This window comes from Lepisosteus platostomus, chromosome 17, assembly GCF_059453375.1.
Source record: "Lepisosteus platostomus isolate fLepPlt1 chromosome 17, fLepPlt1.hap1, whole genome shotgun sequence".
Lineage (NCBI taxonomy): Eukaryota > Metazoa > Chordata > Actinopteri > Semionotiformes > Lepisosteidae > Lepisosteus > Lepisosteus platostomus.
Window position 1 is genome coordinate 13,820,820 of NC_142627.1, and position 24,345 is coordinate 13,845,164.

The 24,345-nt window shown below is 41.0% G+C and overlaps 1 protein-coding gene across 5 annotated transcripts in view; it reads right to left on the reverse strand.

Moving 5' to 3' along the window:
• ehbp1 (EH domain binding protein 1) overlaps positions 1–24,345 on the reverse strand; it is a 132,988-nt gene that overhangs the window by 103,223 nt on the left and 5,420 nt on the right. For all 5 annotated transcript variants that reach the window (XM_088610255.1, XM_088610257.1, XM_088610256.1 and 2 more), the window contains exons 3-5: positions 7,460–7,517; positions 6,517–6,612; positions 919–972 (exon numbers count right to left, since the gene is read on the reverse strand). In XM_088610255.1, coding sequence (XP_088466381.1) covers positions 919–972; positions 6,517–6,612; positions 7,460–7,517 — 208 coding nt within the window. The remainder of the gene's footprint in view (positions 1–918; positions 973–6,516; positions 6,613–7,459; positions 7,518–24,345) is intronic.

The following is a 24,345-nucleotide window of genomic DNA, read 5'->3' on the forward strand; positions in this document are numbered from 1 at the left end:
TGAGTACATAATCAAAGCCATGAAATCATATCTGAAACTGGGAAGAAAGGTTGCTAAATCAGAGAGAGAGGAACATCTGGACCAAAGAGAAAGATCCCCTACAGGGACTGACATACCAAGGCAAGAGGGAATACTGTGGAGAGAGAATCAAGCACAAACACTTGTAGTGGCAGAGTCTCAGGAAGACATAACCTCTTCACAAGGAAAGAGAATTATGCCAGCTGATTCCAGACTGTTTACTTGCTCAGTCTACAGCTGTTACTTAACAGAATCAAAGGTGTCTTATCTTGCTTAGTTACAAGTCTGTTTACTCAGTCTTACACAACATAAGGACTACTGCACACACAAAAACTGAAGACTTTCAAGTATTCCAAATATCAAAATTAAAAGTGTACCATTTAATAAAGTCTTTTTCAATGAAAAACATAAGTCTTCATTGAACAGCTCAGTGGCATATGGCTCTGAATTCGATGGATCCAAGAGAAAATCAAAAGAGGGTGATGACATTGAAATAAAAAGTCAGATTGGGCAACTAACCCAACTTTTTATCACAGAAGATGAGTTACAGTGTGGAGTACTAGTTATCAAATACTGAAGGCAAACATCACTCACATACAGTATAGGAACAGAAGAGTGTGTGAATACATAGGAAGAGATACGGCAGGGTCCTGGACTGAATACTCAACTGCACTGCATTTCTAAAGCACCACTCAGATACAGAAAAAACGTCAATATCTCAAATCACACGTGCATTTAACATGTTCACTGACATGTTACTCTGAATGCAACAATGTGCAAATCTAAAATAAAAAATACAATGTGATTAATTATTGTGACCACTGGGAGGCAACATTAACACAGCAAATGTTCAGAGTTGTTGGTGCGACTCTTAAACTACGAACGGACGTGGAGACTTACGTTCTCAATGACAAATGTCCACTCCTTATCTTCAAACTCTTCTGCATGGGGGTCCTGCGCACAAAAACACAAACACAACCGATCACACTTCCGAAGAGAGAAATTACAGGAATTATTCCACGAAGTACAGAAAAGGTCGGAAGAGAAATGCCGTGACCATAATCGTCTTGAGCGATACATAAAACAGTTTCATTTTCTTGAGGCTAAAAGGGATATGTTAATGAAACCCATATTTGTATATACAGAGACACTTCTTGAAGAGAATGGGATGGTAGGGGACTTAATTCAGATGATTCCAGTTAATGAAGCCATTATAAATTTTACACCAGCTCTTTTTTATATAGGCAAAGAACTGCTTCATTCACAGAACTACTTAAACTAAAGCAACTATGGAACATAGAGCTGCTGAGATGCTTAGAAATGTAAGCACTCTAGAATACCTGTTGAAACTGCTGAAACAGGATTTGTCCTAAGCTGCTTTTAAATCATAACTCACGAGCCACTGATGACATGTTAATATATAAATTGTGCACACTGTAATGAAAGTTATTCAAACGATCATTTGTTCTGTCTTGAGGGTTGATTTCTCAAGAAGAGCACCAGTAAAAACATGCTTCACACAAAGTCTGGTCAGACTAGCGTTACTGTAGAGCTAGATAGCTCTGCATTTAAATGAGTTCCAGAAACAAAGTTTCTAACAGAGGCTTAAGAGACAAATCCAGCCAGCAGCCAAGGCACCCTGCAACTCCCAAGTGGCAGCCAACTGCAGCTCAGCAGGTGTGAGCCTGGTCACTACCTGGATGGGAGACCTTCTGGGAAAGCTGAGGTTGCTGCTGGAAGAGGTGTTCGTGGGGCCAGTAGGGGGCGCTCACCCTGTGGTCTATGTGGGTCCTAATGCTTCAGTATTGTGACGGGGACACTATTCTGTAAGAAGGCACTGTCCTTTGGATGAGACGTAAAACCGAGGTCCTGACTCACTGTGGTCATTAAAAATCCCAGGGTGTTTCTCAAAAAGAGTAGGGGTGTTACCCCCAGCATCCTGGCCAAATTTTCCATTGGCCTTAACCAACCACGGCCTCCTAATAATCCCCATCTCTGAATTGGCTTTATCACTCTGTTCTGTTTCCCAGATGGTATGTGGTGAGCGTACTGACCCACTGTGGCTTCTGTCCACTGTGGTGGAGGGGGTCCCCATTACCTGTAAAGCGCTTTGAAGGGAGTGTCCAGAAAAGGTGCTATATAAATGTAAGGAATTATTTTTAAATCGTATTTCTTTCTCACCCACCTACCAGGACTATATATATTATTTGCCTTTGGAGCACTGACCTAAAATAACCATCCAAAAATAGATTGTTGTGTTGTGGCATTAGATGAGCAAGTACTCCATGAGCTCTGAATCAAGAAGAACACCTATCGGGTAAGATCTACAGGACATTACACACAGAAATCCCAGAGTGGAAGACAGTCCTTTCTGGAAGTCAGAGTCTGATCATTATCAAATGATCAGACCCCCTCGGTAAGGGAAATCTGTCTGCAATGTACAGTACTGTAGCAGAGGACATGCATAGTATACTGCCCCCCTCCCAGCTGCACTGCGTGCACAGCCCCGTGTCCCATAAACACAGCTGAAAGGATGCCAGCTTCCTACTTCTCACACCAATGAAGTGCCAGGAGGAAGGCAAAACAAACTCAATTTTCAACCCAAACACTCTGTCAAGTCCGTGATCAGCTACTGCAAGCATCCTTGAAACTCTAGCAGATGAAATCAATGCTACAAGGCAGATTTCATCAGCACGGGGGTTTTAGACGGACGTCACCCCACAGAGCACTCTGATCAGCACGAGTTTCTGCCGAGAGCAAAGGAATAAATGAAAAGGCTCTTCTGAACAAACAAGGCCAAGATGTTCCACGGCTCATGAAAAAGTTTAACGAATGCAGCTCTAAGAAAAATGTTTTTACTGAAACAAACTTGTTTTCATGTAGAATTGCATCTTTTTACTTGCAGAAAAAAACATCTGTCCAACTTTCGCAGGAAAATCTCAGGATTATATAACAGTATGTCCAGTGATTAATCACTGCATTGTGTTTTAGCAGGAAGTTCATAGGTTTTAAAAAGAACAAAAATCACAACATGATTTCATAGTTCACCACAAGCTTAAGAGTTTTTGCCAAACGACTCTTACTCTTCAAAACTGAATGAGTGTTAGAAAAGGTAACCTGAAAAGAGAAGGAACATGGACTCACCAAACAAAAAGTATAAACTGCAGTATCTTTCCTGGACTCCTTCAAAAGGTTACTTTCTAATACACACACACAAATGAGAACTGACGTATGTCCCCAAACCAGACGGAAGACATTACTCCCACACAAGGGGTCTGCCACCCTCCTTTTCTGGCAGGTAGACTAGGCCTTACTGTGCTCCATCCTCAGGGATGTCAGCGTTGCCAGGCTTCAGAGATTACCAGTCTTCTTTCAGAAGAGGCCCTCCCAACGGGCAGAATGGCAGAACCGTGCCTGTCTCCCATTCCAAGAAGCAGCTTGTTACTGCCACAGCAGACTGGCCGAGTCACCTTCACCTAGTGCATGTGTTCTTTCTGTCCTCGTATTACACAGATTCTAACTTGCCTGGTCGAGAAACCTGTAAAAGCACCCCAAAGACGCAATATGCTGCAAACCACAACTCCCCTGTAATTGCAATCATATTTTGATAGCACAATCTTGCACAAAGCAAAATGTGCCAGATGCAATGTTTTGTAGATAGATTTGGATAAATTTGAAAACACTGATGGTTTTTAATGATGTTATTCTGTCTGCACCCAATGAACACTCTGTATTCCCGTTTTTGTGTTGGCGTTTTTGTCGGATTTTCTAATTTACAGACGCCCAGCTGTCCTAACATTCCAACCAGGAATATGGATTGAGTCTAAATCCCATGCAGCTGCTTCTACAGTTGTGGCTGAAAGTCTACAGTGCTCAAATGACAAGTTACAGAACACATCCATTCACTCAAATAATTCAGAGTTTCAGCGCTTCGAAAGAATTTTACAGCTGCTTCCAGCCCAGCAAACAAGAGAAAACAAAGCCCAGAAAGAAAATTTGTATTTCTCCTATTCAAAGATGTTTTTATGGTGGCTGCTTGTCTCCTCACCAGTAACTTAAGTCTTCAGCTCTTTGGGAAGAAATAATCAACAGTTAGCAAATATAAATGAGACCCCTAATGTATACTATTTTTTTAGGAAAAAAAGGTCTCAAGTTCTACTTGTTTTGGCTAGGTGACATAAAGGAAAAGAAATTAGAACACAACATTTTTTTTCCTCCATCAATAACTTTACCCAGGTGGATATTTTTATTAATATACATGTCATAACTATATCCAGTTCCTTTACCCAAACGACTGGTAAATGACAAGAGGTTGCTGATTTATGGGGTAAGAGCTACCAGAAATCAGCAACATTTTTTGTCTGGGTTTAATCTACCCCAGTACGCGTCTCTCATGTGACCCCCTGGAACGCTTGTGATGGACTGCTGCTGAATTTAATCTATTTTTCTTAGGGCTTGGAAAATATAGCCGAGTCGTACATTAAAACAGGAAAAGGAATGGGAAGAAAAAACAGGCACTCCACTAAAAAGAAGGATAAATGCCTGCATGTCTTCACAGACTGCTCCGATAGCCTGTGAGCAGAAACAAGTCTCGAAGTCCCAGGGGCGGCCCCATTAACGGAACGGTGTGAATATTTTTAAACAACTCGTAATGCTGCTGCTCATTAAAGCTGATCATACATCCGGAATAAAACTATAAAAAGTAACAGGAAGCGCACAATCTCTGTGTAAGTTAAGTAAAAAAAGCTAACAGTGAAACGCACAAAAAATGGTTAGACCATTAATAAAAAAATTAAAAATACTCATGAGTCCATTAGTTTCCAATACAGCTGCATTGATATGAATGTGTACAGATTTCAAATGTGGTCAGACAGGAATTTGCTGTACTCAGTTCTCATAAATATATGTACACACACTAACTAAATTATATCCTGGGGCTGGGTACATTTTTTCACTTTTGCGCTGATGCACCAGACACATTGGGCGTTCCCTCTCCAGCAGCAGTGGGGAGAGACTCGAGACTTTGCAGCAGGTGCTCAGGCTGGGTGCCCTCAGCCCATTTCCTTTGCTGAACTTTCCAAAACCTCAGCACTGGAAAAGCGATCCTTCCTCCTTTGCAATGAACACATCCGCCTAGGTCTGCCGGTGAGTTACGGCTGTTTAAAGTGAAGTGTAATGCGTTTCAGGACTGCTCCATCAGCAGTAGTGTTATAAGACACCTGCTTTCACTGCAGGAATCTTACATTTAAATGCTGAGTTTACCATATGAGTATTTAATTTTTTAATGCATTATTATCGAATACCTAGAGGGCACTCCTTTGTGATTAGAGAGCCAGGGAGACACTTTTTCCATTCCATTCCAACGTTGAATTTACTTTTTATACAACAGAAACAATTCACACACTACGATATGGACAAAGTCCTGTTCCATTTCTCCCCAGCTCATTCTAAGGGCTCCGGACAACTGCTGTGCACAGCTTGAGCAGCAGTCAAGTAGATTCCAACATCCTTAAACTCCAAACAAATGACAAATCTGAAGAAGTCTTTACTAACGAGTAGCAGCTGGCAAGGAAGAGAAAGGATTCAGTCTTACGTCTTATCAGTCTTAAGTAGAAAATTTAAGGCAATGGAAAGTTTGTACAAGGATGGCAATAGGCATCTTAGACATAATTTCTCCCTGATGAACCTCAGCTTCATGTATCAAATCCTCAGATAAGTGGCACACATACAGTAGGTTCAGCACTGCTCTAACAGGGACTTCTTCTGAAGGAGTCCAATGGCATCAAGCCACATACTTACCATAAACATTGTCATCTACGTATTTATCGTTTTCTAAATTCTAAATATGAACTACAGACTGGATTGGCTGTTTTTGCACCAGGCTGGTCTTCTATAATCTGGTTTGATTATTTGTCAGGAAATGTTTACTGATGTCTCTAGACAGCTGAGGCCTGTTTAATATTTTACTTTTTAAACGCTCAGTGCATACTGACACAGCTCACGCAGAAAGATGTTCACTGCTTACTTTATGGTCACAAGCGACTATCAATGACTATAGGATCTTGAATGGTTTGTCATGTAATACAACCTGATGTTTATACAGGTATACAGGATGTCTCAGACATTCTGAACAGGGAAACTGGACTAAATCACAGCACTTGAGAAAGACGAAAAGAGTTTCTTACAGAATATTTCATTATCAGACCAAGGATGTAGCCATAATGTTCATCTACTATTTATTTTAAGTCCATATAATAAGACTTTAGTGTACTGTACTAAGAAAAATAACAGACATTTAGGCCATACCAAGAATGTTATTACAAAAACACACTTTTTCCAATCCATCTCCAGACTATGGAATACAGCCAAATCAAAACTGTTTCAGTATAAAGGTTTAGAATTCAAAACAGATTCACTACGTTTCCTACAGAACTAGTGAAACCATACCCAGCAGAGCTGATGTTAAGTAAAACCCAGGGGCTGTCTGGTGTACTGTACCTTGAAGAGGGTGACTGTGATCTCGATGTTCTCAGGAACAGGCCACACCACAACACCCCGGTAAGGGTTTTTAATTCCAGGCTGCCAGCTGTGAGACTGCAAGAAATATATGGCAAAATATAAAGGACCAATCACAGGTATGTCCAAATTAAACTTCTAAAATTATATGCGCTTGATAAATTTATGAACACAGTAACATACAATTAGATTTAATCATAAAGGTTTGAGAGAGCCTGTGTCGGTCCGTGTTGGTTACAAAGGCAGCATAAAGATTAATTCTGTTCTGAGACGTAGAAAGAACAAACAACCTTTTGGCTCAACACCTAAAACATTCTACTTTTCATTTTTCATTGCAGAATTAACCTTTACGTATTCCTGGGGTTTCTTGGAGACATTAAACAAAATCATGAAATACTACAAACTTCAATCAATGTGCAATGTTCTGATTGCTTCAGCTCAGTGGCTTGGATAAACGACTGTCACATTTAATGCCCATTCCACTAAATGTCACAGCTCAAAAATAAAACGCAGACCACGCCTACAGTATTGACTGCAAACTCCAATAACGCACATCTCAAAGTGTAATGAAAACAAAAATTCATTCTTAACATCAAATACCCTGACCATGCTTAAGGGCAAGGATCAAGCTCATTAGCAAACCTGTCATTTCAACAGATAGTAACAATCAAGGACCCAGCTTAACATGAGGGTGATAACATATCTATTTTAACTCTTGGCACCAAGCTCTGATGTAGCTGGCCTCTGCAAGTCCATCCACGTCCTTCAGACACAGGATAAGCTTTGAAAGATGAAGAGGAAATTGTCCTTCATATTTCTTCTTGGGCAGCAGTTCACCTGAGCAGAGCACGACTACTGTACATGTGTGTGTTTCATGCGTTGTTGCGGAACTCCCCGCAAGGTTAAAATCGCGAGACGGACCAACCTTGGAAGATTTCCGCCGACTCCTCCGCGTCCACACCACGACGAGCTTGTCAGGTTGCCTGATGGAGAACAAAAAACAAAAAGGAATCGGGATGAACAGTTATCTGTGATAGCAGAATGAAGTTCAGAAGGGTCTTTAAAAACAAGCACTTAAAGCTAATTATAATGAAAGGAGTGACCATGAGACTTCAAAGCGGATTTTGAACCAACTTCTGCTCCTACAGTGTTAGTTAACTGATGGGCAATTTTTACATCATTAATCAAAAAGACAAATGAATCAGTTTCAATCCATTTAAATATGATCCTTTCAGTCCCGAGAAAAACTTTTAAAAACTTTTATTCCAGAAATGGCAGTAATACAGAAAAAAGGAGCTTCTAAACTAAAGCAACTTAATGAATACTACAGCACTTACGCTGTGTCCTGAAGCAGCACGGCAGTTCGGCCATGATAAATAAATGATGACCAAAGGTTCCTAATGAGCAGCAGGTATCGTATAAAAACGTTCATTCAGGAAGAGCTCAAATAAAATCCTCAGGTATTTCCAACTGAAGGATCATTCTGCAACAGTTAACCTTCAACTCCGCCACAGCACACTGTAGCTTTTGTTTTTTTAAAATCTGAAATAAGGCTGTAATTCAGAAATTACAGCACTGGTCTAATGCACCATACTTGAGATTCAGTGAAGACGCTTGTCTAAAAGGCTCGGTTTGCCTGCTCCACTCAGGGCAGTGCTATAACGTCCACATCCCTTTGCAGTTGTAATTCAGCAGTGACATTGGTCTACTCTGCACAGCTATCCGTGTATACCAGCAGGGTAAACATGATCTTGGTTAATGAAATCATGACCACTCTAGAGGTAGAAGATCTTGGGAGAGATCCGCAGTGACAACAGGCTCCTCTTGCTTGCAGTTTATTTAACCTGTGAAGGCAATAGCCTGGCTGTATGTGTAGGTGGGTAAACTCACTGGCACGGTTCCTGTTACCATGGACACCACGGAGGGGTTGAGTTCAGTGGGAGGACAAATGGAAAGGACCCGGATTATAAAGACCTATTTCAATAAGGAGCGGGCTCCCAGAACAGTGGAAAACTGAAATACTATCAAGGCTTTTGGGGCTTTTCCAGTACACGTAGAAGAATTAGGTTAATAGCGTTTTCCCTGAAGACGACTTTGGCAATTTCTGAACCCCTGTTAAAAGCGTGATCAAGTACCTACTATAAACAGACTTTTAAATTAAAAGAAAAGTGAAGCACTGTGACAAAGGACAACCAGAGAAGCAGCACTCTGTCAGGGTACCCCTAACCCTATAGCATGGCAAGATGGCTCCCCCATCAGGCCTTCCACCTCAGATCCATTGTTCTCGTTGCTGCCTACAGTATGGCGATCGCATGGACTGTACATGAGCTCTCTTTCAAGGGCATGCTAGCACACCGCAAAACAAATCCAATTTCTAACACTGAGGGCTTTATTGTAAAATGCTTGACAAGATGCTCAAATAATAAAATAAAAACATGTACAAGTAGGTAGCGTCAGGAACTGCAAAGGAGCAAGTAATAGATTTATTCCATGCTGAAAGAGAAGAAAGGAAACACAACGTTCTTTGAAGGCTCCACAACCGAAATGTTGCGTTTTCTTCTCTTTTCAGCATGGAATAAACTTGCACCTAAATAAAAACATTATCTTGCACACACCCACAAATAAAGACTTAAATATTATTTCTTGAACAGTTATATAGTGCTATCATTGTTTATTCCCATAACAGACTGCACTGTATCAATACACGCTTTAAGACTTTTGCTGTCCAGAAAGCAGATCATGCCATAAACTCACATGTACTTCACATAAAAAAAAACTTCTATTTGTTTTTGTAGACCTCCAAAATAATCAGGACGTTTTGCAGAAACATTCTATAACGCTATTCAACACATTCCATCCTCAAAGCCGTCAAAAAAACTTGTAGTATCATTTTTCACCAACCAGTCAACGGTATTAGTAAAATATTTGTGTTAGCACTCAAGCATTTTCTGCTAACATTCCAGGCTGACAGGATAAACTACAGTATTCTAATGCAATCAAGAGTTTTAAAACTATCAATTAATTTAACAAATGTGATATAGTGAAATATCTTTAGGTTTCGCACAATTTGCTCACTTCACTTCTGTATTAAATATACTAAGAATACACCGCAGTCAAACAAAAAACAATATAGTTAAGTTTAAATTCGAGGAGCCTGCAGGGCACAGCCATTTGATTTCATGGTTCACAGATTTTTATCTGAAAAGTGAATGAAAATAAACACATGCTGAGCATTTATGTAAACACTGTTGAGGATGAAAGCAGCACACCTGACATGAACAATAATTCAAAAACATATTACTTCCTTTATTTGGGGCAACAAATTGTTCAGCAACATTTCTTGAATGTAAAGAAATGCAATATTTGGCAGCACTGATACTCGCAGTTTTTAATTTGATGTCTGAACGGAATGTTATACATGTACATGACAAAAATACTCTCCTCAGGTTTGGACGGATGGCATTAGGGAGGGACTTCACAGCAGTAGTCATAAACCTGAAAGGTACTGAAAACGCCAATCCAAAGGGTTCTTTCAGCATCAAAAACCAAACAGAGTGGGTACACAGGTGGAAAGAGAGGAACTGTAATAAGCACTGAAAACAGGAAGCATGACATTCCAGCATTGTGAGTTTCTGGAAGAACTACACGGCCGTTCTGTCAGTCGGTCAGCTCCTCAGAGTCCTTACCGAAATGCCTGGGTTAGGTCTTCACATCAACAGACTAATAAAAACCAAATGAGCACCACAGGCCTCTTCTCATCCTTAACCTCTGTTATGTATTTTGCTCTTAAGTAGTCAACACCTCGCTATGGGTATATCTATAGAAAACGCAATGCAATTTTACAGGCGGAAATGAAACTCACAACCGCTGATATTCACACCAGAGGAGAAAGAATGGAAATTGGCAGATCCTTGTGCATTTTCCTGCCAATACGCCAGTAACAATCACTCAGTCTAATAAAAATTGTGGAAGCTGCATCAGCGCACACTGGCTGTAGAAGAACAACAACGTTTCTGCTGTCAACCAACCTTTGATTCTGCACTGCCGATGACTGCCACTGCTCCCCAGCAAACTCCTTCAAATAACCCCTAGGCTGTCTCCCAAAGCTTTCTGCAGACCTCCACACCATGTCTTCTCCTCTTCTTGCCCTCTTCTCCTATTAAACCTCATTTTGCCTCTTTACACCAATTTGCTCCAAGACCAGATTCCTAACCACCTCCTATTCCTCTATGGATGCCGTCGCAACAATGTGATCCCAAAGGATTTCAGCTGAAACTCTGTACCTTTTTCTTTGCTTCCGAGACCACCTACATCAACACTGAAAAACATCCTCACCAGCTGTCCAGGAAAGTGGTGCTTTCTACTATCAGTTCCTTTACAAAATAGGTTACCTACACAGATAGCACCACCAGAAAAGCAATGTTTTTGCAGTGGGCCATCGCAACAACAAGCTCCACATCTTCCTTTACCACAAGCCCTATAAGGTTCCTAACTTCCAAGCTCTTCCAGTTTCTCAGTACGGACAACGACCAAATACTCTTTTTTCTAGTGCAAGGTGAGAAGGCACCCACTGCCTCAACCAACACTAATCTTGTTGTTCTGAAAAAATATCCCAGCTCGGCAAAGCCTTGTGTTTTGTGCCACTTCCCACAAAAAGTTCTTTCTCCTCTACATGTTCCTATGAAATTAAGTCAAGGCATACACCTGAGAAATTTCCTTTAAATGAACCACCAAATAACACGACAGACGGCGAAGCAGTACTCCGATATCTCAGCTCTCTATTTCCTGCGTGGCATTCACAAAAACTGAGCTCATCTCTATTTTTTTGTTGTTGTTGCCTGCTGTCTCATGTTTGGCGCTGAAGATACTGGTCCGAAGTGCAGTTTCTATTTATGTTAATCCTACTGCTGTTCATTCCTGCTCTGCGCGTTACACTCAGGGTGTAGCAACAACCTTACACATTACAGACTGAGGCTGGCATAACTCTCCACAGAACGTGAAGAACCGAAAAAAGAAAATGTTTCCCATGCATTTCTCTTCCTTAATGCAGCTAATTATTATTTTGCTTGGTGAATCTTAAATTAAAAGTTGTGATTAAGTCATTTTGAGTTGAGCAACTGGACTTGGACCTCAGAATTTCAAACACTCAAATGACATGGCTGGCTTAGGTCCTACTGAGATAGGGAACTGTGAAAGGAGCCAGAAGCATAAACAAATGAGAACAGGCAAATATAAGTCCTTTAATGAGGAAATGTGCTTGAGGCAGTATACTATAGTAATGTGTTAACTGTATTTTGCTTTTTTTGCAGTTTCCATCCTTGTTTCCCAGATCCTTCAGTGAGATCTCTGTATATGCATTTAAATACTATAACACAAAGCTAGTAAAAAACCTGGTTTCTCACTGCCTCAACACAAAACTCAAATTCATCTTCACAGGATCAAATCCATAATAGTTAATTAGAACTAACAACTAGCGGAACTTTCTGCTACCTAATAGCTAACTACATCTATTAAGAAAGTTAAAATTTGGTGCCAAGTAAGGACAAGCTATATTTTGTCTGTTTCTCAGTATGTAGGCCATTTCTTCATTCTATAGATAAAGGTGTCCAATTGCTGGAGGTTTCATTCAACTTTCTCAAAACGTAACCACACTTTGCAGTCATGGTCTTAATTTAGGGGAATTTATGGTGATAAATCCCACATGGGGATCTACAGAGTTTGCTCAACATAACTTGGCTTGGGCTTTAACCAAACAACCTGAGGCTTGTCAAACTAAAGTCCACAGCTGAATTACTGATAAAACAGCAGAGGGCAAGCAATGGTGAAATGACAACTCTACAATAATCCCAAACAGGACCCACAAACCTGGAACCAGCACATTTTCAGCATGAACTAATCTATTGGAAGGACCTCTGGAAAACTGACCATTTAAAAAAAGTGATCCTGTTACAGCCTCAATTTTTGTTGTTGTAGTTTAATTTTCACAGCTGGCAATAAAGAAGACCATGAAAATGTCTAAGCGAGCGCGCAATAACAAAAAAAGACTAAACCACACACAAATGTCAATACAACAACTGAACATCAAGACTGAAATTAAAATAGTAGTTAAATATATAAAACATCAATGTCACTGATTCACAGTCATTTCTTCCTTGTGGCGGCAGAAAATGCTGATGCCAGAACCCACGTTTTTTGTTTGCAAACGGAAATTTCCTTTTACTTTTCAGTCCTTCTACCTTATAGAAAAGTGATCAAATTCAACCATTTAATTTTACTTTTAGGCAGCATGGCGGCAGCCTCCAGCCCGGTGGTACAGTGAACATCATCGCTGTTTCACAGCACTGGGGCCCTGGATTCGATTTCAGACCTGCGGTGCTGTCTGTGTGGAGTTTGGATGTTCGCCTCAGGTCCACGTGGGTTTCCTCCAGGTGCTCCGGTTTTTGACTGGCTTCTGTAAAATTGCTTTTTTCTGCTTTGGGTGTTGGGGTCTGTGTGTGCCCTGCGATGGACTGGCATCCTGTCTACTGAGTATCCCACCTTGTGCCCATTGCTTGCCGGTGAGCATCCATTTGGATAAATTTAGAAAAAGGACAGGCCAACTAACAGAATTTTAATTTTCTTTATTTCCACTTGTTATTCAAGAAAAGACCAACTGTCTTTTAAATCATGTGTTAAACAGCTGCTGTGTCTGCTGGTTTTCATTCCAAACCAGTTCATGTCTTCAATGGACCCCCTTCTCAATTTCTCCCCAAACGCAGACACCCTGACCTACAGGAACCAGGACTGGAGACAGGGCCAAAACAATTGAACACTTGAACCCAAAAAGGAAGATGCAACAAACATTACACCCGAGATTTCTACCCTGAACTGCAAGCACTGAATGTATTGCTTTCTGAAAAGGGTAGAACTATATTGCAGACATGCTCATCAGCTTACTTGCTTTTCCTAGCAAGAGAGAAGCAGAACAGTAAAGTCAAGTACGGGAATTGTTAGCCACCTCATGAAAATAAAATCTCAATTAAGGCTATGGTCTTGGTCAAGGTAATCTATATATAAATACTATAATTTCAATAAGGATGCAATAAATATAGGCATACGTGGAAAGTGTAAGTGTAAAAAGTACACTTAATCTATTTAAATACCAGCTCACTCACACCAAGCACTCTCCATTTCAGAGAATCAACGACCTGAAACTCACCATATATACACATATATATTCACAAGCAGGAAAGAATTTATTAAAATAACCAAGGAACAACTTACAAAAAGGAAAAAAAGCAGGTCAACATGAGTAGGCTCAAAGAATACAGCTGTTACCGTGGGGGTCTAAGTGCTAGCCTGCAAGCAGAAGGTGGAAAACCGAAGAATTGGAGGGAGTCTCTGACACTTACAACAGCAACCCAAATCTGTGCCCCACGCTGTAAGCAGTCCTCTGAGAAAGGACTCAGCTGTAGCTACGCCCAGCAGAAGTCAATTCACTACCAGGGATCAACAATAAAGCCCCCTCCTTCAGAAAGCCCACAAGCAAAACTGCAGCATAATCACAGTTGGGCAAGAAGCACAACACATTAGTCAGGACAAAGAAGAACCAAGATAAAGACTCCAGAAGGAATGAATCAGAAAAGCCAGCTCATCTCATCCTACATTAGCCATTTTCCCTTCACTATTTTAAAGTGGCTTATGAAAATCCCATCTCCTACTTGGCCACGTTTTCCCACCAAAAGTCTTTCAAACACAAGCCTCTTTCATCCTACAGCCATACGTAGCACTCAGCTTTATTCTAAGAGGATAAGACAATGACGTCACTGGATTGCAGTTAATACAGCTGGCCACAGGCAAAACAAACGAAAGATAAAACTAACTTCAAAAGAAACCTAGAGTAGCTGCTACATACTGTCGTCAGATGCCTTTTAACAGTTTGTACCAAAAGCCTGACAGTCACCCCCAGCAAAGTAGGTAGATATGATTAGGGACTAGTCCAGTACCAACAACCACTTGACCTTTGAGAAGCAATTTACTAAAACAAACCAGCCACAACTGATAAACCTCTCCCTGTATCCCTGAAGTGACAAATGCAAAACCACTCAAGCTTTAGTGGCATGTCAAATGACTCTCAACCCCAATAATAATTTCTGAGCAGAGGTTTAAATGGATTCATTTATCAGATCCCTCAATTTCACTAAAATTAGTCATTTTAATGTTTTGAAGTTTTGCACGTCATCCTGTCTAACAATCCAAGGACGGGGAATTGAAAAATCAATTTTCTGCTTTTCAAAAAAAGGTTTTCAATAGTATTGAATACTATATAATCTTGGTTTATAATATACATAGTATAATAATTTGTACATGTTCAGCAAGTGTGACAAGAAATACGTTTAAATATTAAAATGTTAAGCAGATCGGAAATTAGAAACTGTGAATTGGCCTCACTCGAGCTCTGCTGTCCTCACTGAAGTCATTCAGGCCAAAGAAAGATGTTTCTGTGGTACTACACACAAGGAGTTACACACACGGTAGGATCCCAGAATCTGTTTAAACTGTGTGCAATTTCGTGTAAAAAGCAACCTTCAGATTCCTCCTTTTACAGTGATTGCACACACTGGTCCAAAACTAGAGCATGGGAACAGAGCCCACCACGTCTACCATCTCTGGAGGACTGTCTCATTAAAACACTTAACATCAGCTGAGCAAGACAGTCAGAACTATCTTCTGATAAGTCACCTTTGTACATTTCCTTGTTCTAGAAAACAAAAATGTATTGTTTACCACTGCGGATGTTTCTGATACTGCAAAACAAAGTGTATGAGGGTATGATTTTCAAAGAGCACGGTGTAAAACTAATGAGACTTTTCTGCAGCAAGGCTGCCCCACAGCACACCTGTGTAAAACAGGATGTGCTCCGAATCAGACAGCAATTATTGCCAGTCGAATCTCCCCTTCCACCACATCTTGCTTGCTCTGATCATCTCCTGCTGATCATAGCTGTATCCCTTTCACTCTCCTTTTCTCCTGCACCCTTGAGGTGGAATCAAATACCTAGGCTCACAAGAACAGCGCTTTGACTTCTGTATCTGGTACCCAATCAGAACCCACCTGTTCAGAGAGCTCCTATGGATCCCTTGTGGGCCACAGCCCCCTGTAACTACTAAACAGTCATCGCTATTGGACTGTTTCTGTGGATCCTCCATCATGGACGGCCTGATTTTAAACATGACCATTTCTGCAAAGAGTTTGCTTGGAAGGCTACAGTGTATCATTTCTGACTTCCTATTGCAGTAACATAATCACTAACTGAGCAGTTGACTGCATTACGTTGTACTCTGAACATTGTTACATCACTCTACAACATGCATGCACTGCTGTATGCATCTATTTCAAGTTCTGTAATTGCTTTGAAATCAGCGCAAGTTACCTTATTGATCCCTTAGTGACCGCTAGATTCAAGTCCCTGTGAAAACCATCAACTGGAGCCACCGTCCTGCTGACAATACACAGACCATGGACTTGTCAAAATGTCCAGCATGCCTTCCCACAACTATTATTCCTCTCGTATTTCCCTTTTTAAGACTGAAAAGAGAGAGCTAATTTAATAAATAACCTCAACGTGGCTAATGCGGCATTTTTAAAAAAAGGATTGATTAGGAAACTGATTATTATGAGGAAAAAGTTTCTTCTGCTCTCTGTACTTAAAAACTAGTTAATCAATTACAACGCAAAAGACAATGCCAAATTTAATTTTCATGCAATAGAGTCCTGATTCATTATTGCTTCGTCATTAATATTTTAGGCAAGTGCATGGGGTAATCAATGGTTGTCAAGTTTCATTTGTGTTAAATTAGCTGTGCACTGCTTGTAATTTCTAAATGACTTTGAGCAATTTAGCAGAAACATCTACTTAACTATTTTCTAGCACTGTGCTTCACCTTGGACGGTTTCTGCACAGATGGAATGGCTGCCAAATAGCATGCTGATGATCTATGCAACCATTTATTTTATAGTGCAATATCCTGGCTAGTGCTCAGCACGAAGTTCATTTCTTATTTTAAATTAAGTGACATGAAATCACCTTACTCCTTGCAACAACAGATAGCAAACCATAATACTCAAGTTATACTTAAATATACTGCAACAATTTATCTGCTATGTAGAACTATAGAATAATGAAACTACAGGTAATGCCCTCCACTATACTGTGTACAAAGGTAATTTCAAAACTGGGTCCCCAAATTCAAAATAGTAATGACTAGACCTCAACACTGCACACTTCTGTAGGTTAAGTGCGACGTCTCAATGTGTATTATGCATATTCTCACCAATAAGGAGGTTGACTGCAATTCTTCACTTACCCATCCATCTTCTTAAGAGTCTTATCGAACTCAGAGTTGCAGGGAAGCCACATCCTATCCCATCAAGTAACAGACACAAGGCAGGATACACCCTGGACAGGACACCAGTCCATCAAGTCACACACACACACTCACACAAGGGACAGTTTTCCCAGAAGCCAGTTAACCTACCAGTATGTCTGTGGGAGGAATCCAGAGCACCAGGAAACCCATGCAAACACAGGAAGAACTTGCCAGCTTGAATCATCCTTGAATCATCATACATACAGTACCTTTTCCAGAGAACCGTTTCATACCAGAAGGATGGATCTGGATAAGCAATGAGGAGACCTGACTTAAGAGGGTGAAGTTCCCCTTTGGCACTGCTGTGAACCCAAGCTTCCTCAGGTTACCTGAACAAGACAGGGGGATTGATGGAAAGAGGAGTCCTGATAGAGATTAATCTCACTTTAAAGCACTGTGAAGTTAAAATCCCCGAGTTCCTTTTCAAATGCTTTCACACACTGTCAATCATGCAGGTACAGAAACAGTCTTAACAAATTCCCTGTGCTCTAAAGAAAAAACATTTAAAACAATATCACTCAAGTTACAGAATACGTGACTAACAAGAGGGGGCTCCATCCTACCTCATCACTCACTCCGGATTCTGTAGTGTCAACCACTACTCTATAATTCTTCCTTTAGAAGCAGTTATTTCTGAAACATCTGTTTGTACTTGTGCTGCTCATGTATTGCTCACCTGTACTGAAATCCATACTGCCAACATAGGGCAGCTGCAGAAAAGTCCATCATGCAAGTTGCCTATTAAATAGAAATTATAGGGTTACAAAAACTGCAACACCTCATATAGAGCTCCAAATTAACTGGCACATCACATGCAAGGAGACAATTACAGGATCCAGGGCAAAGAAATACTAAAATGCTGATCTGGTACAACCATTTAACATAACAATTTCAATGCACAGATACTGTAACAGCTTGCATTTGGACCACTCCAAACTCAAGAGAATTCTGGAGAAGTATTTAAACAGGTCGAACTACAATGCTTAAAATCAAGCAAGCTGTCTCAGACTAAGAACCAAAAAACAAATTAAGACATTTTATTGTTTGTGTATTTTCATTTGCATAAGACATGAGTAGCTGGAAAATTAAATTTACACAGTAAACATACTGGATATAATATTCTCTAGACTGTACAAGATGGGTTCCAGGAATTAGCTGGGGTTACTTCATTTATTTGCTTTAAATGGTGGTGCAGTCCAATTGGGAGTACAGATTTAACTTAAATGTAACTGCACAGACACTATAGTCTAAGTGTGACATGATTTTATAACCGTCAGACCTACTGTTTTACTTTGGTCTAAATTTTTTTTCACCCCCCAAAAGGGGATTTCCTTTAATCACCAAGTTCTAGTTATGCTAAACCTTCAAAAAGTCTTTGCCCTAACATGGAAAAAAAGATGAAAGTATACTTAATAGAAAAAAATAACATTCTATTTAGAATGAACCCTGCATTTGGAATTCTTACTATATAAGCGTAGTCAGGTTTGCACTTCAAAGCCTTTGTAAACTCTTCTGATTTTCCTTCAAGTTTTAATAATTGCCGATAGTCAATAACTGGCATAAAATTCAGGAATAGTTATGTATTGCACAAGGTACGTTCCAAAATAAGTCTGGCCTCTTGTGCTACACAACATAAGGTTTCAAATAGAATGAATCAAGTAAAGAATCCCTTGACTTTGCTAGGCCAGACAACATACTGTACAGTGCGGAGAAAACGTTTGTGATTCCCCAATACATTTTCTTACTACACCTTTGAAAAATCATAGCCTGGGTACTGTGTTCATTAACAACCAAAAGGGACTGTATTCAGCAATTCAATTGTTTTTTGAGCAGCAATGGTGTATGAAGTAGAAAAAATGAATTAAGAATCACTACATGAAATAATAAGCTGACCCCAAGTCTGCCAGTTACCAAAATTAAAGGGGTAATGAGAATCAGGTGGGTAAATAAAATAGTAAGGAATAAACAAGGACCGAGTTTAGGCAGCCCTGTCCTGTATAATGGTCAGAAACCTTGTGAGTTTGGTTAGTGGCATTACATCCTGCCACGAGGAAAATATATTTCAGAGGACCTCAGAAAATGAGTAGCTGATGCTCACTATCTGGAGAGGTTTACAAAACCTTCTAATCATTCAGGGTGCCATCCATCCACTGTCAGATGGATAGCCTACAAATGCAAATTACTCAAGACCACGGTGACTAACACGGGTGGGTCACCCTAGAGCAACCTTTAAAAATCACCCAGGAAGTCACAGAGAGCCCGTCTAAGGATCTGCAGGACTCGCTGCAGCTAATGTCATCGTCCGTGCCTAAAAGGGAACGGTTTTCATGGAAGGAGAGCCAGGAAAAAAACACTGCTGCCCATCTCAGGTTGCCAATGAGCACCTGAATAATCCATAAGGCTAATAAACAAATGTTTCCTGAAGAGCTGAACTTGCTGAACTTTGAAGAGGATTTTGTGAGGCAAAAACGCAATGCTGCCTTCCAACAGAAGAATCTCACCCCCATCAACCTGAACTGAATGGTCCATTCAAAGAAACCCCTGTGTCATTGACCTGAAGCAGTTTTATAAGGAAGAATGGACCAAAACCCACAGAAGCTGATGAGAGAGACTGATGAAGAGCTACGAGCAAATGCATAGTTGAACTGACTAGGATGCACATACTTCGTTACATAAGGATATTTACTGTTGGATCATTATGAAAATGAAAATAATCCAAATATATCTTGTCTTTAACATTATATGTCTAATCTGATTATCTTAATCTTTTATTAAGATTTTCATGAAGGTATGGTTACATTTTATATCTAGAATAAGAAAACAGATCAAACTAGGAAGTTCACTAACATTTTCTTCACACTGAACTTTGTTAACTTGGGAAGCGTTGAACCAATTAGTAACACTATTGTTTCGGTTACTTCCAAATTAACGATTTACAACATGTTTCTTTTTGTATTTTTAAAAGGAACAATTGCTCATATACTGTAGGCAACTAATTGCATATTGCTCTTTATAAGATGGACAACGACTAGAGTCACTTTAATTTTAGCCTCACTGTTCACTGAACATCTTCCATCCTTCCTCTTTGAAGCCCAGATTCAGAGTTCACAGAATTTATTTTAGTGGCCAAAATTATAAATCCCAACAGTCCATAAGGAGTTAAACCATGCCTTCTGAGAGGTTAAGGTGTAATAATGCGCTTCTCTGCCTATTATTGCTTTGTTATAGGACGGCTTTCAGCAGTTTCACAGCCTGGTGTCAGAAATGCACTAACAAGCTGTCTGATTAAGCTAGACCAGTTTGTCACAATGGACTACCACCTGTGAACGCGTCCCTGGAGAAAGGATTGAGAAGACTTACCTACTGCAAGACGGCCCTGCACTAGCGCAAAACAGCAGGAAACTGTCCCAAAGGGCAGCAGACGAAAACAACTCCCTCTCATTTTCCTCTGGGTGGATATAAATTCCCTAAAATGTTTTTTTTTTAATCCAACACAGGGCAGTGGTAAATGTCTACCTTATAAAGCTCAGAAGTAAGCTCCATAAGCAAAACACCTGATGGGGGGGATACAGGTTAATTTCTAAAAGAAATATGAAGAATAAATTGTTGAAACAATCTGCTCTTTCCAATATACTCGCTTCGACGTCTTTGTGGGGGTAAACTGCTCAGCAGGAAATGTATTTCAGAACGTGTTGACATGCCACACTCGGGAACAGGCCCAGAATGCTGGGAGTGCACCGGTGGTTCTCCCCCCCTGGGGCACCTGTCAGCGCTGGAGCTGGGCTGAGGCTACCAGGCTTGAGGCCCCCAGGCCCCCCCCCCCCCGTGACTCAAGAGGAATGACTGGGCTGGAGGGGAAACGGCTTGTTCTGCACCTAGACCCCACGGTTACAGGCGTGCACCCATCGTGCGAGGAAAGCGATTGAATGTAAATACCTCACGGCTCATTTATCACCTCTCATTTCAAATACAGTTTCCTGGTATGAATCAATGTCTGCGGCAAGCATTCAAAAAGGCTGTATGTCCAGAACCTGAAAGCATAATTCTCTTTGTAAAAAACAGGTTGATCACTGTATTCAATGGAACTATTATCAGACCATAGAGGATGGAACCGAAAGAAATATGGTCTAAATCCAATAGTGCTTAAGCTTGTCAAAGACATCTATCATGTTAATCCATTCCACTTACTTACACAGGTACAGTAATCTGCCTACAACTGTGCTAACAAAATGCATATCTAACTACAACTCAAACTAAATGCATGACTTTCAACCACTGAAACAATACTGAAACAGTATGAAAAAACCAACACAGCATGCTCCCCTTAAAAATAACCACCCACAAAAACAGATGGCCCTGTGCCAGGGGACTCCGTGCTGAGGAAGTTACTTTTGTGATTGGCAGGCAAACTGGCACACAGGCAGGGAGGCAGTCAGGCAAGCACAGCGGCCTAACTGAAAGCTGAGCTCTGGGATTACCAGGTGGAATCCACATCACGTCAAAGGAGATTTGATCCAATATTCTTGTAAATGAATACAAAAAAGAACAAAAGAAAAATCTGGAATTGTGTTTTGATAAATGGAGACTGTTTTCTTTTAATCAATAGCGAGGGTCTGTGCCTGAATAGGTCTGAAAGTGATGTTCTTCTGCTGTAACAATGGGAAGATCCGTTAGGATCCAGGACATTTTTCAAAGAATGGCGTAACAATTTAACAATACCCCACACCAAAACAAGCCCAGTCTTGTACAGGTGTTACACAGCAGATACTAACAGCTCCCAAGTTGCTCAATGAGTGAAGGGCTACTAGTCAGAGCTCATGCTCAGCCCTACAGACCAGTCACTGCCAGTCTGAGCCCTGTCGTCAGCCAGCCGAGACCATGATCCCTGAAGAGCAGCACACATTCAGCTTAGCTCGCCCGGCACTGTGGGGGAGAGGCCAGGGCTTAGGAACCGGAAGTGGAAGGTTGTGGGTTCAAATCGGCGGAGGTATTCTTGTGTTGTAGTCATGCGTAGAATACCTCACTAATGCTGAACCCGCATTTATATGGCCTGCTTTCTAAAATGGTACAAATAAGTTGTTCTGGATAAAAGCACCAGCCAAATAAGGCTCTGTGGCTAAGGATCTGCGCCTGTGGCTGGAAGGTTGCTGGTTCCAAACCCCTGGCCGGCAGAGGAATCCTACTCCGTTGGGCCCTTGAGCAAGGCCCTTAACCCCAACTGCTCCAGGGGCGCTGTACAATGGCTGACCCTGTGCTCTGACCCCAAGCTTCTCCTCTCCCCGTCTGTGTGTCTCATGGAGAGCAAGCTGGGGTAGGCGAAAAGACAAATTCCTAATGCAAGAAATTGTATATGGCTAATAAAGTGATCTGATGAATAATAGTAATGCTACAACATCCCTACTGCTGCTCAAATGGCGAGTAGCTCACCGCACACCGGGCACATCAAGAGGACAGCGTTCACAGCCCTTGTTCTCCTAAATGCAGACTCGAGTCGTAGTGGTAAGCCAGGGTGAACAGCCATTCGCAATAAAGACTGATGTAAAAAGATTGCAAATTCAAGAAGGACCCGGAGATAACAGGTCAAGGAGCACAGAGACGGCAGCGCTGTGGCTTCGGCTCCTTGTCGTGCTGCAGCTGCTGCATCCACTAGAGCTCAGCCAACGGCCAATCAAGACCCCCAGGCCATCTCCGAGCACGTCTGCCCCTCCGTGAGCCAGCACACAGCTTCGATGCACCCCTGGCAGCAGGCAGACGGCATTCCCCGCTGTTCGGCATGGATTAGATCACACAGTATGGAGCGTCTAACTCGGAATCAACAAGATTTTGTACAGCATGTACAATCGGGCACTTACCATTAACAGGAATAGGAAATTCTCCTTGTAATTTCTTAGAGACTCTGAAAGCTGATTATTATTCTTGATCCCATTACCAAGGGATGTTTTTATGCACAAAGAGGTGCAACCGGGCTAACAACATGACATGGTAGGTAATGGGATGGCAATATATCGCTTTCTAGATAGGGATTTTATTCAGCTGAATCACATGGCACAGAAGCATCTGTAATAGTGGGGGTTTATAACTGGTTAAGCCAATACTGTATGAATATCTCACCTCTAATGTGGTACTCATCCAAACCACAAGAAGGGCAGTTAAAAACTTTTAAGGGCTGCAGTGCCAATTACTGGACATGCATTTAGCACTGTTATACCGGCAGTCTAGAAGCACCTAACATCCACTTCAACTAGGATGGAGTAAGCAGTAGATACACACCCATGGCACCAGGCCAGATTTAATTAAGGGCCTAGGGAAGAAAGACAACAGTGACTTCTCCAGCTGCACACTTAACAGAACAGAAAGAGAAACAAGACTGAATCGAAGCTGCCGTTACAATGACATTATTATGTGCCCTTGCTGCAACCATACAATCAACTACATCATGTGAAAAATACTCACTCATACAGCACTACTGTAAGGAGAACAATCAGCTCAACACAATGAATTATTGTCTCAGAAACAACTATTGCTGGTTATTTCTGCTTTTGCTACTTCTGTCAAATACAAATCAGCATGTAATGTAGGCCTTTATTAAACAGTTTGGATCTCCAAAGCAAAGCAGCAAGAGAGACAAGAAGCCACTGAACACATGCCTGGAAAAGCACATAAACAGGCATCCCTAGAAATTCACCTCAAATAAAAACCTTTCGTTGTAAAGACACTTCAGCCCCTACACAATAACAGCATATTCAGGCCAAAAAAAGCTATTGATTGTAATGTATGAAAGGTTTAAAATTCCAGCTAAGCCTCTTATTGAGAGTTAAGCACCTGTATGCTTCCAAACAGGAGCGGTGCGTTACACTTTCCTGTTAGGAATGAAGTAGCATGTTAAAAAATCAATTTCCTGAGGGGTGTTCAGTTACAGCATCATTCAGGATGTATAATTATCCACACTGATCTAGACAGCAGATAACATCCAGGATTTCAAAAGGCAGATGACCTTTGATTTTATATAGTAAGTGAATGAGATTTGTTGTTCTGATCCAGAAATAAAATGTCTGAAATACAACAAAGGTAAAAAAGGGAGGTGGGGTGTCTTTTTAAATTCTTTAGAGAAGTCGTGAACGTTGCCGTCCCTACAGTCCAGCCAGTGTCACCAGCCGACTGAGACCACGATCCCCAAAGCAGCAAAACACATTTGGCGAGTGCTACCACAATCGTAAGCCATTCACTGGTTGTAAATTTCAAAGCTGCGTTAAGACTGATCAGTTCTTAGTAACTGACTCCAATCGATAAACAACTGGCATTTATGAACTGTGTAGCAGGCACGTCAGGTCATTTCCAGATCCCACCTACTTTCTCTGCACCCAACCCTTCTCTAAATGTCATTGCTCACGGTGATCAAATG